The sequence below is a fragment of the Nestor notabilis genome, unplaced genomic scaffold (assembly GCF_000696875.1).
Source record: "Nestor notabilis isolate BGI_N333 unplaced genomic scaffold, ASM69687v1 scaffold2493, whole genome shotgun sequence".
Classification (NCBI taxonomy): Eukaryota; Metazoa; Chordata; class Aves; order Psittaciformes; family Psittacidae; genus Nestor; species Nestor notabilis.
This window is the reverse complement of record NW_009923096.1, coordinates 224,159-243,010: the sequence shown is the minus strand read 5'-3', so window position 1 is coordinate 243,010 and position 18,852 is coordinate 224,159. Positions and strand designations below refer to the sequence as shown.

The 18,852-nt window shown below is 38.5% G+C and overlaps 1 protein-coding gene across 1 annotated transcript in view; it reads right to left on the bottom strand.

Annotated features, from left to right (window-relative positions):
• LOC104403710 (membrane-associated guanylate kinase, WW and PDZ domain-containing protein 2-like) overlaps positions 1 to 18,852 on the bottom strand; it is a 245,447-nt gene that overhangs the window by 26,214 nt on the left and 200,381 nt on the right. Inside the window, exons 7-9 of the mRNA XM_010011947.1 lie at positions 10,886 to 10,943; positions 3,809 to 3,930; positions 2,192 to 2,374 (exon numbers count right to left, since the gene is read on the bottom strand). Of these exons, the coding sequence (XP_010010249.1) occupies positions 2,192 to 2,374; positions 3,809 to 3,930; positions 10,886 to 10,943 (363 nt within the window). The remainder of the gene's footprint in view (positions 1 to 2,191; positions 2,375 to 3,808; positions 3,931 to 10,885; positions 10,944 to 18,852) is intronic.

Sequence of the window (18,852 nt, the reverse complement as noted above, 5' to 3'; positions counted from 1 at the left end):
TCTGAGATGTAATTTTGTACATATTGGGCTCACATAATTATAGAGTGATTATGTATTTGAATGTACATTTCTGTCTTGCATTCTTAATATAGTTGAATTAATTATCTCCAAAGAAATAAATCAATGTTGTTTCGATGCATTTTAAAGCACATTTTTCCTATATATCCTTATCGCAATCCATGACTACAATAATCATCATCAATATTATGATGACACCCATATTCAATTTCAACATCAAAATTGCAAGGATACTCTCTTTTCCAGAGAAAAGAACTCCATAGGAACAAGTTCACCAATAACCAGCCCACACTTCATATGGATTAGCAACTATACTTGAGTGCTGGGTCTAAGAATGCTAAACCATGACAAACAAGGAAAATCTCTCAAAATGTGTATTAGGTAATACAAAAATACTAGGGAAAATGATGTTCATGTTACTAATCTCCTGACTTCAGGAAGTCTGCTGTATCATTTGTTCACTTAATCAGCTAATTTAATTTTGCTCTTGGGAACCAAATTGCATTAAGTTAAAATGGCAACTAGAATTGAGAATTAAAAAGCTGTTAGACTAATTTCTTTGTAAAAAACCAATGTCATCAATCTATACTCTACTTCTTTCTTACATTTTACTTCTTTATAAGTTCTCTGTTTACCTATTTGTCAGCAGATGCTGGCTGAAATATAAGACTTGAGGCAAACTGTGTTTTTTTAAAAATAATACTTTTCACAACCTTCACACTTCCTATTTGAGAAGTCCTGGAGAGTCCTACAGAATAAACTAGAGTTCAGGGTGATTTATTCTGAACATGCAATAGTCCAAATCATTCCTTTCCTACAATAAAAGAAGGATAAAAGGAACTTTCCAGAAGAATGACTTGGGACTATTCAACCCACATTATTTGTGCCTCTGTGTTTGCGTCTGCCTCCTGTACTGTAACACACTAAAAGGATCTTGCTTTGCTGTTGTGGTCCATCCACAGTGATCTGTCACAAGCTAGGAAATCTTCTGTACCTTCACAGTGACCTTGGCCACCATGAACATAGTTTGCTGCAGAAGCAACATAAATCCCAAGCCAGCATTTTTTCCATAAAGTCTTGGTGAGAAATGGAAGGAAAAATTACGCACATGTCCCAGTAGTGATGTGCAGCTGACTATTATCTGAGGAACAGGGGTTGCTGGGGAGAGATGGTAGACAGCCACAGGGTTGTATGAACACAGGACTACAGGCACTGGAAACCAGTTGCACCAGTGTAAACCCCACTTGGATCTAAAGAACAAAAATCTTCACCATGAGTGTGGGTAAGTACTGGGACAGGAGTCCACAGACACTGTGGGATCTCTGTCCTATACAATTTTCTAAAGTCCCATGGATGAAGCCCTGAGCAACCACGAAGTTAACCCTGCTCTGAGCAGGAGGTCAGTGACTGGTGGTCCCTGCCAACTGTAATTATTCCATTAGTCTGAATGTCTTCTCCTACAGGAGCTGATGGCTGGATTGGAAACTGAGTGAATCTTCCTCCAAAAATATTTCATCCATACACAGACCTGATGTGACCCTGCAAACCTTTAAGATAGTGGTCTGCAGTCTTTACCAATCTGTGGACATGAAAATACTTCCTGTGGCGGTCAAGATCCTAACAGCAGCTTGAAATCTCCTAAGAGGAAGTTTGTTTTAATAAGTTTTCACAGCTTCTTTATTAGTAGGTCACAGATGCTTAAGTGTCCATACACCACTCTGAAAACTCTTGTTTTCATGGTTCTAATGAAAATGTTGGACCAGACTCAACTTTGATTATTTTGCAAAACCATCCTTTCTAAAGAAATAAATTTGCACTTAGTAGTCTGTGCTCTCTCTGCCTGTCTTTTTTTCTTTCCATGCACAGACTCCCCTTGAATAAACAGCCTATAAACCAAAGAACATTGTATCCCATTTTTATGTAGGAGCATGCAGTGATCTTTTCTTGCTTAAAATATTGTGAAATGGGAAAAATAAACTATGTGGCTTCAGTAGAAAGAAAAATCACAAGAAAGTTTTATCTGAGAAGCTTCTTTTCTTACAGAGCAACTGTCTTACACATTAACACAGAAAGTCATATGGAAAAATGTATGCATGCATGGAGAGAATGAGACTCAGAAATCTATGTCTCATTCAACTTCACATACAAATGAACAGAGAACCATCTTAATTACCTGTTTCCATTTTCCCATCTTGTGCTGCAGGCCCATCAGGAATTACACTCTTCACCTGGAGAAACTCATCTGGCTCATCCCCACCAATGATGGTAAATCCAAAGCCCATGTTGCTTTTCTTAAGAGTTGTGCTGAGGAAAGTCCCCTTCAGCTGTGATGCATCACGGGTGAAGAGTGGTTTTTCTACATCAATCAACACAAACAAGAAAGGCAAAAGTTCTGATCCAGTCGCAACACAGTGGAGACAGCAGATAACAATGTTGGCTGACAGCAGGTGACAGTGTATGAAAGCCAAGAAAATAAAGAGTGCAGGCATTCCAGGAAAATAATATTTGTGAGTTCTTGTATTAATACACAGCTTAAAATGTATTTCTCATCTGTGGCAGATCAGCATTTGGCAGGGAGTTATAAATACTCTTTCATATTAGAAATACATTTAGAAGTGGGTATTGTGCAACTAAAATAATTACAACAATAAAAATGATCTGTGAGGTAATTTTAAAACCTCTTTCCTAACCCAAAAATTCAGCTTTGTCTACAAAGCAATACATTCTCCATAATTACCCTCAATAAGGAAAATACCCCCTCCATTTGTTAACAAGCAGTGCTAAATAAGAGGTGAGCTTTTTCTCTCCAAACATGTGCGGCTTTGGCATCCAACAAGTGACACACACAACTGCAGTGCAACCGTCGCACCCCCTCTCCGCGTGCCTCAGGGTGCAGTGCGGGTGGTGGGGGCTCCCCGTGCCTCTCTCCCATGCTGCGTTTGGTGAGGATGGGTGGGAGGAAGGTGCAGAGGTTGTGACTTCACAAACAGGGACAGTGCGTGTGCAGTTTAAATCCTGGCCGGCAGCAGAGGACATACCGTGCAGCCTGCGCGTCCCCGGGGGGGCACACCAGCACTGGGACAGGTCGTTCACGCTGTGGGACCTCTTGGGAGCGGGGCGCAGGTGGGCAAATTTGGGTCTAGGTAAGGTTGATGAGAAGCTTTCTACTGTTACAAAGGAGAACAAGCCTCATTCTCTGGTTATAACCTTATGTTAAAGTTTATTCGTCTCTACCAATACTGTTTGATGCTTATGCAGCTCGTTTTAAGCACATTAATTTTGACATTGCCAAGAGGCTGTATTCTTGTAAACTCCTATAACACAGTACTTGAGGCTTTTAACTTAATTGATGCTTGCTAGATGAACTAGCTCAGAAACATACCAAACATCAATTAACGGTAATTTAGAGAAAGTACAATTAATTATTTCAGTGTTGCCAACCTCGGGTGCTCAGGAGAGAGTTGTATATTCCCAAGAATAGAATTTATGATTTTATTTAGAAAATTACTTCAGGGCTTTTATTGTTCTTTCTGTTTCTCAGCCTTTAGGAAGCAGTACGGTCAACTTTTCTGTCTCTTCTCTGTGCCTCTGAAGGTTAGAGCATTTTAGGTGGCTCATGAGTCCCACAGTTCTGGGAGTTGGCAGGGGAGAAAAATGCTAGGCGATAGGTAATAACATTGTGAGTATTGGCAACGCTACTCTTTTAATCAGACTATGACAAAATTGTTGTCACATAAACAGGAGAACAGGATCTTTCATCTTAACTAAGATAACTGACATGGTACTGTACCTCGGAAACCTTGGGCCTGCATAGGCTTTGTTCCAAGTTCTGCGTTGGGCATGTTATGCTGCTGTAGCTTCCTTTTTGCTTCTAGGACAGGGTTTTCAAATTGTGTTCTTCTATTTATGTGGCTGGAAAAAATTTGGTTTTGATTAAAAACGGGGTTCAGTTGGGGAAAATGATTATTTTCACAGTAGGATATTGTATGTGACTTAGGTGTGTGTGGTTAGAGAGCAAAACCATAATGAATCCCCAATGGGCCTGAGCATGTCCCTTATAATCCACACAATTTTGTTGGGGAATGAGAAATGCACGATCTAGCGCATTGCATAATGAACAGCACTAAGTGTCCTATCATTTCAATATGCTGAACTCTGAGACAGATGAATGGTTTCGATCTATGGAACTACATACTAAATAGCAGTACTGACTGACAGTGACAGTTTTGCACGTTTTTAGCACAAGTATAATTCTGTGCATGATTCACAGGTTATGAACCAGTTTTGGGCATGATTATCTACTAGCTGTAAGTGAAATTACTTAATCACGTACAGAAAAGGTAAAGCCTAGAACATAGAGTGATTTTATGATTGTAGCTTAGAAATAAATCTAACATAGGAAATAAACTGAAGATTACTTCTTTTTAATTCTGTCTATATATCTACTCAGCTGTACAGAAAAATCGAATGTTGCAGAAACTAAGTCAGATGGTAGATTAGAACTACACAGATAAATATATGAAATATAAGAAAATCTAATGTACAGAGTTTTCTTTATGTTTTACATTTCCTACAGCAGCTGAGTAAGTATAAATCTGTCATTACACTACTAATTTTCTGTATTGTGTTCAGAGCTACTATCTTAACTACATACTTTCATCATATCCTTGATTTTAATTCTTTCATTCAAAGTATGCATTTTATCAATCCTGTCCTGTGATATGTTTCACATGTTTTCTGAAGAAGACAAAACAATTTAGTAGGCTGCATCAAACAACTCTGCAAGATAGGATCACAACTGTAAATGTTCTGGGGATATAAATACATTGGTACAGAAGGGCAAGTTTTCAAACATGTCACTCCTTATTTGTGCTCACTGAGGTACTATTTATTGAGTTCTTCTGAAAATCCAATCCCAATCATGGGCTTTAGGTACTTGGAGAGGTGACCTGGGAACTTTTGAAACTCTAAGATCCTAAAAAGGGTAGAATACCTTCAGTTAATATTGAAATGACCTTTTATGCCACATTAAGCACTTCTCAGGTCCCTTGGGATTCAGATCCTACCCCTGCTTCAAAGAAGGTAAGTGGAATTGCCATTAAGAAGTGAGGTAGAGGAAAGGCAGCAAGTCCTGTGGGAGTGCAATACACCTGGAAAATCAGGATTTAGTGATCAGAGCTAATGCAATGAAAAGATTTTCAGTCATGTAAAAGAATATTTGATTTAATGACAGGAAGTAAATGCGATAAATCCTAGAGTTGCTACTTTCTTAACAGGGCTATAACTTATCCAAGTTGCTGCTAACTTACTCTTGTACTCTAAAATTTGGATTAATAGTTTTCATATAAATTCTAATCTATGCTGCAGACAGACAAAGTCCTTTTTGTTTCTTTCCTTCTTCAGACAGGCTGTTTAAGACTGTAAGCTTTCCTTTCCTAGACTTTTGCTTTCTAGCTAGACCATGCTGTAACTATCAGTGTTCAGCTCCTTAGTCTATCACAAACACAGGAACATATGATGGAATGGAGACAAACTTCATGGGTTAAAAATGGAGACAAGACAAGACTAGACTTACACGCATTAAATAGGGTAATTATCAACTACTAACATAAGCATGAAAAAATTAATTTTCATGCTACCACCTATCATGTAATATATTTCAATATTGTAAAGGAAATACCACTAGTGCCATTATACAAGGCAATAAATACTATGTAAAGTTCTGATCACCTATGATCAATTAAAATTAACCCATAAAAAGGTTTTACAGGAAGAACAGTGAAAGAGAGAGTCTTCTATGATAGAAGACCAAAGGAGATTTACCTTTTTATTCAAGCAGAATTAATTCTGATATGTAATTGCATTCTGTGAATACATTTGGAAATAAATACTAGAATGTATTAAAGATGTCAAGATTCCAGTCTTGAAATCCGTAGGCTTCATACAAGCAGAAGTGTGAAATTATGCAACAGCTAACAATAGCAGATATAGGGAAAAATATCTAGCATTATGTTAGCATTTGATATGGTTAAAACCAGGGTTGCTACACAGTGAGTTAATTGCTTCAACACAGGGAACAGGCCTTATTTTAAGAGGCTCTAAAGTGTCCTGGCCTGGTCTTCAGCTCCTTTCCAGAAGAGCATGGGTTTCCCATAGCTTTTGTGCTATATTGTGCAGATGTAATGGATATCCGAGGTCATGCTACAGATCTGCATTTAGGATCCTCAGTGTGTAAGGACTATCCTTAGTGCCATTCTATAAATGCACGGCACATCTCAGTGCCCCAGAAGGCCTTTTGTAGATCTAAGTTACAACTTACATGTGATTCTGTGGTCTATAAAAGGATGAGATTTTAGCTAACATAGGATGTGCTCAAGGAACATCAGTCCCTATGGTACTGACCTCACAGCTAGAATCTGTTGTCCACTGCCTCTCTACAGTACCTAGGTAGAGTTGTGGTTTAGGCCATTTACACATAAATGTCTTCAGTAATGGCTACCTTGAAAATAACCCATTTGTCTTAGCAGATCAGACAGGAATATTAGTAGAGGCACTTGAAGCACCACAAGTTGTTGATGCAACTCATGCAATTCTTAGCTCCAATTTATTCACATATTTTGACTGGTTTATGGTAGCATGCAGTCTTGAAAGCTCAATGTGAGAATTTCAACAGAACTGAACAACAGCATTTAAATATTGTGTCCCAAAGGAGTCAAAGAAAAGAAAATTATACTGATGATCAGTTATTTTTATCAGTCAGCAGCACTGGATTTATGCTCCTAGACTGATGAGACGTGAAACACTTCCCTTTCATGCAATTTTAGGTGCTATACAGCTTCATGCTAAATCAGAAAAATTGCTACTCATGAATTTACCTGAGAAAGAAGTTATTAGGCTAAGTAGTTCTCTTGAAAGGACATTCTAGCCTTTCATCTAGCTAATTCAACTGCATACAAAGTAGATAGTACTAACCTAGGCCTTAATGAGACAAGCCAAATGCAAGTTTAAGAGATGGTTACAAATAAGTGCTTTTGTGGTTAAAACAGAATTTGGATGTGATGAAAAAATGTATTGCTCATTGTTCATAGTATCTAATTCAGTGAGCATTTTTTATCTTCAGTTTTCCTCCTTCATTTTATACAATGCATATTAACCATAAAAGCCTAATCCAAAGACAAGAATCCAAGTAAATTCTCCTAGTGCCAGTGTGGCTGTATAGAAGAACAATGGTGTCTTTTGTTTGCTTTCTAGTCTTAGGAATCCTGCATTTCCCTCTGCAGAGAAGAAGGGGTGGTCAGTACTGCTGTCCTCTGTTAGCTCACTGTACACTAACTGGGGACAAGCCCTCAGAGGCAGGATTTGTTTTGGGGCTGCATTTACCTGTGAATTTGAAACACTGTCTCTTGTATTATGAGGAGGTACTGTCACCATCAACCAGCCTGTAAGACATCTCACCTGTGAATGTGGCCAGGCTAAGTTGGTTTTGTGTTGGGGTTTAACGTTAGGTGTGCTTTAGACAACTGAAAAACATTCTTAGGAGATTTATGGGCAGTAATGCCTACTATGCAAATTTTAATTGATGGCCAAGATACTGAGCCCTGCCACAATGTTAGCATGTCTGAGCATGTGCACCAGTAGAAAGAGTTTAATGTATCTCCTTTTATTATGTACCTTAATGTATGGGATTTTTTGGTAGTTTGCAACTCTAACTTTTGAATTCTTGCCTATAACCCACTAAAGTAATTCTGAAGATCAGAATGCCTGAAGGATGGACATTCTGATACATAACCTGTTAATCCCTGAGTCCTCTTTACATTGACATTTTTCAGGTACTAGTACTTTTTGATGACCAAAAACCTGAGATAAATTTTTCTGCTTGAGTAGCAACAGAGTGTTGTCAGAAACCCTAAGTCAAGGAGGTGAATTTTCCAGAATAATTACCTGTATGGCTAATTTAGCTGTTCTATTAAGAACACAGTGCCTAGAAATTGAGCTTTGTGTTGTAGTTAATCATCCTTAAAGAGGGAGATAATCTTTTGGCAATTAGAATGCTGAAAGACCTAATAACTCTAATAACCATATTCTCTCCATAGCCCTGTGCAGCTAAGTGCTGCTAGTTCTTAGTTTATAAATTAAGAGAAAATTGCATGAAAGTTAAACCGTGTGTAGCAAACACTTCTCATTTATGTCAAATGTCTACACCTTACAAATGAAGCCTGGACCTGCATAACAAAGCAAATGAAAACTTCAATAAAGCCTCACACCTACATTCATGAATGATTAGGAAAGGAATTGCTACTGGAGACCTTATTTAACAGAACTTGCAAATATGTTGTGAATAGTCTTTATTATCTTTACTAGTGAGACCCTTGAGGTTTTCCTTTGTTTCTTCTTTAGTTTTTCCTCTAGTCTCAGAGTATTGGAGCTGAGCATGGCTGGTCCTTTTCAGGTGAATCTGAGTCTTTCTGCCTTATAGCTCATCCTTACAAACTTCCCATGGGATACAAATATATCACTAAGCAGACAAGAAGCCCTTCTTTCACTGACAGTTTTAAAGGCCTGCAGGTAAAGTTGGGCTGGACTTGAGTGTGTGAAAGTTCATAATCTAACTATTCAGGATTTACCCACTTTTATGACATAATTAAGAGAGTTTATTATAGTCTGATTTTATCCAGTTAAAAATGAACTCATCTGTTGAATACTGGTAATAAAAAAAGGTATGACTGCCTCTTCTTAGCATGAAAAATGGAACACAATCTTTATTTCAAAGTTATTGGGCTCAGACAGCAAATTAAAGTACAGCTACATTCTACTGACTATAAAATTCCTTACGAACTTAGTGCGGCTGCAGTTTTAATGCCATCCTGCGAACATCCATTCCACTTCTAAAAACCTCTGAGCCTCCAGTAGGCTTGGTTTATCTTTCCACAAATCTTATATGTGGCAGGATTAATAAATTTGGCACTAACAGCCTTAAAGTATGCAATTGCATAATAACATCTGGGCCTGGTGCCTTGCGTCTGTTTACCCGTGGTTGGACACGAAATGGAGATAAATACTTGCTCCCTTTCTGACTGCAGTGAAGTGTGAGCCTCGCTGGTGCCAGAATGCCTTGGGCTGTGCGAACAACCGAGCGGGGTCTCGGTAAGAGATTGATGCACGGGAATTGCACAACACCTGTTACTCACCAAAACACATGAAAAACGACTGGGGCAGAACACTTACACCCAGCAGCTGCATAATTGCACATGCAGAAGTCTTTAGGGGAGGTTAAGTACAAAGAGATATGAGAACTCCAGCCCCTAGCTACTTGGGGACATCATAAAAGAAGTCAGGCATAAAAAGACAGGGTAATTTAATGGCATAATGTAGGGACTTCAAAACCTTACTTATCTTTTTGCTTGGATCTGGACTGACTAAGCTGATTTGGGCTGAGCAGAAAAGCAGATGGGGCTGCTGTCTCCTTCACCTGAGGGCAGGGAACAGGCTGGGGACAAAGCAGCAGAGCAGGTGCTTCTGCATTTGGAGAACAGGACAGGAGTCAGCAGGGTAGTGGCCAAATGCTGTTTTCATTTGTTTGTTTGGTTTTAAGGAGGGCTAGGGAAGGTGCATAGGCATCCACAAGCTGCTACCACTATAGCAGTAAAGAAAGAGGCACCTTATATCTTCCAGACCTCCAGAAATCAGATCTCTTCTTGATCTCCCTGTCCAGCTTTACGCTGTGCATGTTAATAGCATCATATCCTGGGGTTTGGAAAAACTGCATCCCAGTATCTGTCCAGAATGATCCTGCAGTCAATGTGTTGGTACGGATTCGAGAATAATGTGACACATAAACAAAAGTTTCCTATTTTGTATGAAACAACTAGAATAAATGTACTGCTTAACTTCCAGGATCTGAATTTGAGATTTTAGGTCAGGAGCCATCGTCTCTAAAGATCTCTGTTGTTTAATAAAAGGAACTAATGGATAGATATTTCTCAACCTTTCAAGTACTATCTGCACAGTCACAGGGAGTGACTTTCTGCCTCCTCTGCTATATACTTTGTGTAGACAGTGGAATGAGAACCGACCGCTGGGAACAGGTTTCACAATTTTGAATCTAGATTCACTCTGCATAAGTCTCATTTGCTGTGTTAAGCTAAAAAGCAGAGAAAATCATCTCTCCAATTTACTCATTTTATGTAGGAAGTGGCCAGAACAGGTTCTCCCTATTACTTCAAACGAAAGCTTCATGTTGCCCTTTGCACAGAGGAGTAAAAAGCATCTTTTCTTGTTTCATAACTAAAATAAAATCTGAAAAAAAAAATGAAATCAAGGATTGTGCTATGAAAATAGAAATTTATATTCTCTTATTTTCGGCTGCACTTTTATGTACAAGATAAAACATAACATCCCTAAAATTTTATATGCAGTGTATAAATAACCTGCCTTCTGGTATGAGCAGTATAAACATCTGATTTGCAGCAAGGAAGGACTACCCAGAAAATTATCTTAACTGAGCTAAAATGATTATGCTTTGCTTTATTCGTTGATTAACAAGATCTCTACCTCATTGTATATCCACAGCTTACATAGAAAATACATTTCTTAATGAATATGATCTTTGTACAAGTATCAGCTGGAACACCACCATTAAATCAGACCTCGGAGAAAGAGAATGACTGAATGCCTGAGTCACTGATTTGAGACACATTGAATATATTTGGACACACTAGCTGCATTGACGACTGAGAATTCCTGGTATACTCTCAGTTTAACACGTCAAGTAATTGTACCCATTCCTTGACAGGCTAACCACTGCAGAGGATACTGGTATCAGGTTAGACATATTAATAGGAACTCAATATTGAACTTGGGAACTTACTCAACATAATAAGTGCCATAAATGGGATCATCAATTTTCTCCCAGCCATATGGAAGCTCTGAAAAACAAAGAGTTATCTCTCTCAGTAAATGCAGTACAGAATGCTAAGATTTCTAACAACAAAACTGCGGATCTTTGCTGGGTGTTGAGGGAAATAACTTGATAGTGAAATTAGATATGGTGACCAAAGCAAATGTCAAATCTTGAGCACATACACACATACACACACACACAAACTCCCCGCAGCCACAAGTAGCAGTAACTTGAAAACTGGCATGCAAACACAGACCTCAGTCTCTAGAACAACACACTTTTAGTTGAACTCCTTGAATTGTTCCAACAGCTGTGCCAGACAGCAACTGTAGGACATCTTGTATGCCAGCACCACTGGAGGAAGTGAGGGCATTCTGTTTTCCCAAATAGGTACATAGGAAAAAAGCACTTTGCTTTTTGAGCTTTTTTCTTTGACAGGAATCCTGGAAAAGTTGGTCTAGAAGGAATGAAAAGGGTTTGCCTCCTGTCATATAAGTACAATAATTATACCTAAATGTTCTTGAGAAGTTTGTACTATTCGTCTTACTGTGATGGCAATTCCACAGCCTCCAAAGGCACCCTGTTCCAAAGCTTAGTTATATATCGGGGATATTGGAGTACATAGTAGTACATGGAAGTACAAACCAAGATATTATAGTACCTTCTGGCCATAAAACTAATCACATTTTGCAGAAATAGAGATCCCTAAAACAATCCAGTATTAACAATTAAAATGTTAAAACACTAGTTTAATAATCTTGCAAATCAGTGTGTTCATGTACAAGCAAACTGTTACATATATATTCATGTACATCCATACATATTTTATTATCACTCACACTGTATGCTTAAAAAATTATTATACTGCCAACAGAACTTCATCTTGTGTTTAAAAGGCACCACATGGATGTGATAAATACCTCAGCTGACATGAACAGGGTAAAAATGTCAGTTCCAGATGTGATGACTTTGATGGAGGAGACTCGGAAAAGGCTGGGCATTCCCATCACACACACGTATCAATTTCTGTGCAGTTAAAGACTATGGCACAATATATGGGGAGTGGAATTGATTCTGGAATTCCTTACCCTTTCTTCCTTTTTAAACTCAGTTGCACTTCTAAAGTAACTTTTTGGAGACAATGAGTACTAAACTAGACAAAGCAGAACTGATGTATCTCATACTGAACAGACAATATGCAATTATTTATGTGCTCTAAAAGGCAAATAGGCAAGTAAAGCCTGACTACCAATAGGGAGATTAAAATTAAAAAAACCCCATGTTTAGAAATTGCTTGTTACTTCTCCTCTAAACATACCTCTTTTTTGAGTGAACCTGCTTAGACTGCTGGATGCTTAGACACCCCTCAGAGAATGTTCCTGCTCCGCCTTTTCCAATACTGCAGTTAAGGATACAACTCTCTGCTAGAGACTGGCAGATGAGGAACATCTCATTACTTTTTTGCAATGAAAAGCTCAAGGACTTTCTTAATGTTGATACTCAATTTTTCCTATCAGTCTTAGAATATTGTTAGTGTCGAAATCTTCACAAGACTGCATTCTGAACAGCTTTTGTCAAGGCTATTTTGATATTGTCACTTCATAGAAATAAATGCAGCATAAGCTATTTAAGCAGTCACAGAATCACAGAACAACTGAGGTTGGATGGCACCTCTGGAGATTGTCTACCTAACCTCTCTGCTCAAAGCACGGTCACTTAGACCAGGTTGCTCACGTCCATTTCTAGTTAGCTTTTAAGTATCTCCAAGGACAGAGGCTCTGCAATCTCTCTGGGCAACTTCTTCAAGTGTTTGGTCACTTATAGACTAAGAGGCATTTTCAAAATCTCCTGTATTTCAGTTTGTACCCTTTACCTCCTGTCCTGTCACAGGATACCGCTGAAAAGAGCCTGATTACATCTTCCTTGCACCTCCCTTCATGTATTTATTTAGTTTGGTAAAATCTCCCTTGAGCTTTCTCTTCTCCAGGTTAAGCAGTCCCAGCTCTCAGACTTTCCTTATCAGGGAGATGCTCCAGTGCCTTAATAACCTCAGTGGCCCTTCACTGCTCTCCTGTATGTCCATGTCTCTCTTGTACTGGGGGAGCCCAGAGCCGGATCCAGAACTCCAGCTGTGTCTCACCACTGCTGAGGAGAGCGGAAGGATCATCTCCCTTGATCTACTGGCAACGCTCTGCCAACTACAGCTCAGGAGGCTGTTGGCCTGCTTTGTTGCAAGGGCATGTCACTGGCTCATCATCGAGTCACCAAGCATTAGAAAACCCAGGTGTTGCTCTTTCCAGACCTGCTCAGAACTTCAGCAAAATCTGTAGGCAATTGACTCTGCAATGATTCCCACAAAGTTCTGTATATCCTGAGACAAGACTGTGGAATGTTGTCGGTAAATACTCAGAAAGAAAGCAGCTGCAGCACAAATTCTGTAGTGCCCTGTAGTAAGTTTCATTCCCAATGCATTCATGATAAACAAGGCTATAATTTGTTACAGAAAAAAGAAAAAAGATGCTTTTACCTTACCCTATGGCACAGAACAAGTATAAAGTACTAGTTTAAATACTACAGGTACATTCTATTTTCACGTAAACTTTCAAGGTTTTCTTCCCCTAATTAACTTAATGCTGCTTTCACATCTGACCATCTAAAATTACATTCCCTTAGAGAAAAGTGAGGCAGGTACTGGCAAATCTGTACATAAAAATATACACAAACACACACACACAGATAGGTCCCTGTCCCAGACTGAATTAGTAAATGGAGTTTTTTCCAACATGAAATTGAAGAACAGAAAGTAGATGTTTTGCATAAATTTAAAGGTAGGTATTTTTCTCTAAATATATACACTTTAAAGTATATAGATGCATAGGACATATTTCATTTTACATATTTATGAAAAGTTAAAATAATGTGAGGATTTACTATTACCCTATTGGCCTATTTCGTCCTAAAGTAATACGTAACTATCTATGAACTAGCACAATTATTGAGAAGGCAAATGGCAAATCCCATTTTCCAGTGTAAAAGTCTGTAAAAAATTAATGAATTTGACATATTATGGTGAATCCACTTTTAAATACATGGATTCAGAAGAAGGGAAAAAAAAAATTACCTTTGTGTTTCATAATAAACTCCATCTAAGGCTATGGTCTAATTTCATTTTTCCATTTGAGATGCAGCCTGTAAGCTATGTTTAATTAATATTCTGTGTTGACCAGTAAACCGGAATTGCTAGAGCACGAACCCCAAGCCCCCTGCCCACCACGTGTGGCAGATAACGTTAGTGGAGTGTAGTTTGCTACAGAGCTTCTGTTAGAACAATCTTCTGCTACGTTTGTTTTCAGGAGCATTGCAATTATTTTTCATTACATTAAACAGCAGCATCTATTCCATTTTTCACTACTGAAATGAAAGATTACAGGACAGAAATACTTTAGTGCTTCATAAAACAGGAAGCTAAACATTTGCCAAATTAGGGGTGAGGGCATTACAGTTTCTCTTTTACATTTCACTGTGCCCAGGGCCCATCATGAGGGATGAGAGTGAACAGGAAACATTTATAGAAGAGAATTATTATAAAACACTAGTGAAGGAGATTACTGTTGGCCACTGTGATGTGAATTAGGAAGAGAGCTATAAATTCTAGCATTCTCTGGTATTCATTTGTTTGCACTTGTATGCTAGTTCATGTACAATATCCACAATCAACAGTTTCATGGTTACTATGCTATATACGAAGTCTTCGTTTTCGTGAGTTCAACACTTCTATCATTCATGTTTCAATTCTACTGACTTCAGGAGGGTTTCTCTGTATAGAAAGAAAATAAACCCCAACAAACTACCCTTTATTTAAAATCTTCAATATCTAGCATTGAATGGCCACGGATTCCCAGTGGAATCACCCAGTGGAGGGCCTGTTCAGGAATGTTTGTAAAATCACCATTTAAAAATCAGTAAGAGTTTGTGTAGCATTTGGCAATGCTGATACCGAGTGGATGGAAAGGTGGTGGATAATCTGTACAGTATGGTTATATGCTCCCAGACAATTTGCTTTGTATTTTCAAAAAAAAAAAAAAAAAGGAAAAATAGAAAGACTAATAGGAATTCAAGTAACTCACTTTAATAATCAATGGTAGTATCTTCTCATCACAGCCTGCTTATGCCAAGGGTCCAGACACTTATTCTGACTGCTGAAAGCTGTTGTGCTTGAGAATAATTTTTGATGGTACCACTTTACCTTCTCTGGGAATGGTGGAAGGAGTACATTTTGGATCTCAATGTGCCAAGATAAAAAAGCATATTACCAAACCAAAAGATTAACTTTTACGAAGGTTATGGAGTACAAACTGTATTAAAGAGTCATAAAAACCTCTCAAAGTCTCAGAACAACAGCCAACATTGTGTCACTTCCCTACAGACAGGGTGGAAAGAAAGAGAGCATACTGAGTTGGCTGCAATCAAAATATTTGCATAGTACAAAATAATAAAGTATGAGAAAGAAAAATACAATATATGCCTGCTGTTACTGAAAATGCTGTCAATATGGATGTGAAAGCTGTGGAAGTCAACATGAGTTTGGTTCACTTGCCTTGTTAACAACCAGGCACAGGTCAGGAATCCTTTTCTAACCTGTACAAGACTTCTCAGAAAAATATTGTATCTTTCCACTCAACAGCCTGTGTTTGTTTTACCTCTTGCTTCCTCTCTCTTTTCTTTCTCCCTGTTTCAAATTCAGCTTTGCCTTCTCAAGTCAGTTGCCTACTACAAAGACTATCAGGAGAGCTGGGTTAAAAGTTACAGAATACTGTGCAGCTCCACAGCCCAATGCAGTTGCACATTCTTCTTGTTTCTTCAAGAGACATAATCTTTGCAAATATTTATCTGTAAGTCTAAACCAGTGTTCCTCATTGCACGTCTTACACAAAAAACATTGGCTGCAACACCCTAAGGCACAGCACACAGATTACCAGGGAGTGGGTGCTGCTCCTCGTATGCTGTGTTGCTCCCTCAGGAGCAGAGGGCTAGAGATGGCTGGTTTGAATGCTTTTGTTAGTACACACCCACACTGCCTGGATGATACATGAAACAGACAGAATGCTACTGCTCCTGAAAACTTCTGTTACAGGTTGCCATAAGGAAAGAGAGGATAACTGCTGACTGAAAATCAGTATTGAACTTACTACTCGCATATCTGTGTGAATTCTGGTAGGTCACCTACCTGCACACCATCTGGGAGCTCCAAAACCTGACAAAAATATCAATAGGTATATGCTATTGTAAGATCCTTTATAATACCTCAGCGGGTTCCTCCACTTAGCCAATGTTTCAAATGTCACTGATGCTGACAAATGTGCCTGAGCTGGAAAATGCAATTACTAACAGGGACTTCTTTGCGCTAGTGAACAAATCAAAAGCTGTGGATGAACAACTCCACCTCCATGGCAAAACCAAATTCACTTTTCCTATCATGGAAGACCTGGAAAACTTAGGGAATGCACCACCTCCAAGCCAAGCCATGTAAGATTATTTTTAATTAAACTTGTGTTCTCCAACTGCCATTCTCATACCAGCAAACTTCACAGTCATGACTGTTTATGTTCTGTCTGTAATCACAAACCATTCATGTGCAATTTATTCTCATGAATAAAATGACATTATGCATCATTTCTACTTGCACAATGGAAACAAATGTCTAAGTAACATTCACATCTGATATACCCATCTTCTTCCTTCTGTGCAGCTTATTGTGACATGTTACATCCTTAATTGTGCAGAAAGTAGATTAAGAAATATTACTTTCAATTCAATAATAATTTCCCCCAGCATTGTTACCTACTGAAATATTGACTACAGTAGGGATATTTTTAACATTAGGTGTACTTGATCCCTTTGACATTCAGAATTGTGTAAGGTCTAATCAAGGTTTGCATTAGTACTGTGAAAAAGCATCAACTGAATTACTGAGTTTTAACTATCAAAAAAGAGTTCTTAAAAGGCTCGTTAAATTAAGATAGAAAATTAAGAAAACACAATTAAAATTAAATTAGGGGAAAAAGTACCTTATATGTTGAGAATTTAGTTCGGTTATTGTAGGCAGCGTCTGAGATGTTTTTCTTAATAAAGCTTTATTGAAGAATGCAATTCTCAGCAGTTTAGTGGGCAATAGCTGAAGCTGGACAGAGAACCCTCCAAGCTTACTGAAAGGTTCAAACAAACTGCAAAAACCCTATTTGCTGTGTATTTAGAAATAATAGATTTAAGGAAAGCAGAAATAGAAAAAAAAAATTAAAACTTTTTTCTGTCATCAAATCATGTTATCCTTTTGTCTTGTTCTCTGTCCTTACTCCTGCGTTATTTGAGCTGAGTACTTGGTTTTTATTACAGAACATTTTAAACCAGCTTCTTGTTGATCTCATAGTTCCCATTAAAGTGACTAATGTTTTGTTGGGGAAACAGAGAGCACTAGGAAACACTGAAAAATCTCATTTTTTAGGTACAGTTTCTTGACCAGGAGACTGGATATGAATGCGTCCAGGTTTCCAAAGAGTAACTAAACAGCTATGTGCTTTAGCTTCCAAGGACAGCTTGGGATAGTTTCTGAATTCTGTGTTAATTACATGCTACCTCATTTTTAATGTAACAAAGGGTCACTGAAATTCTTTTCCTCACAACTCTTAGCTTTAAACTAGCTAACATGGGCATTGCTAGGAGTTAAGTCACTTCGGGATGTATCTCGGTGCAGAATGTGAACCTTGCATGTCAAGGAGCTGCGATGGCAATGCCAGCTGGTTCAAAGTTCAGATGTGTACATGAAAGGGACTGTCACCAACACACTCATTTTACCAGCAGAAAAGCAGCCCGAACTGCTCGCTGCATTGTCAATTTGTATTCCTGAAGTTCAGCAGATTTGCTGCACGCGACATATAGCTCCCACGTGCAAGATTCTGCCTTTGAAATTGATTTTATTAACACAGCTTTTTTATGCTATATTATTTAGACTTTGAAGAAAACAGACTGAAGAGAAACATTCTTTTTGATCTTCTGGATGTTCAGATCTTTCAGTGCTTGTACCTCATTACTGGCTGTATCAATTCAGCCTTGTTACAAACCAGTGTTTTCTACCTAATTTCTGCCTGATCTCATGAAGCACAGCTTTTCTTCTATTTGCTTTTCAGTGTCTTCATTTACTTATATTATTTCCACTGCTGTTAAATGTTTAACAACATACCCTGTGAATTTATGAAGTTAGTGAATTTACTGTTATATAAACTAAAATCTTCAGTTTGGCTACTGACCTAAAAAGACACACAGAAGTATGTGGCTACTAACAGTGCAGGCTAGACCTTACCGGAGGCAGCTAGGTATTCTATGACTAGTACCTCAAGTTCATGTATAAGCTTCAGCATACCTTAGCTAGCTGTCACCTCATAAGCTCTGGGATAATAAAGAATAAAACCTCTATTATTCTGTAACAAACACAAATGATCTATTTTTAATGCCATTTTCAGCACCAAATTTTACTAAAGGGGAAACAGGATTACGCTCAGCCTTTCCTCACAGGGCAAGTGCTCCTGCTCCTGACCATCTTGGTGGCCTTTTGCTGAACTCGCTCCTATGTATCGATCCAGTTTGTTGTGTGGGGTCCCAAAACTGGATGCAGAATTACAGATGGAGTTTGATGAGTCAGTTCCCAACCTATTGCAAGATTTTGTTCCTGCCCGGGTGCAGGACTTGCATTTGTTCTTGTGGAATATGACAAGGTTTCTACGAGCCCATTTCTCCAGCCTGGCTAGGTCCCCCAGTGGCAGCCCTGCCCTTGACCATGGTGACTGGTTCCCTTGGCATCACCTGCAAAGTTGACTTTGTTGCCTCCTTCAGACTGTACATAAAGATGTTGAAGAGGACAGACCCTGCTATAAACATCT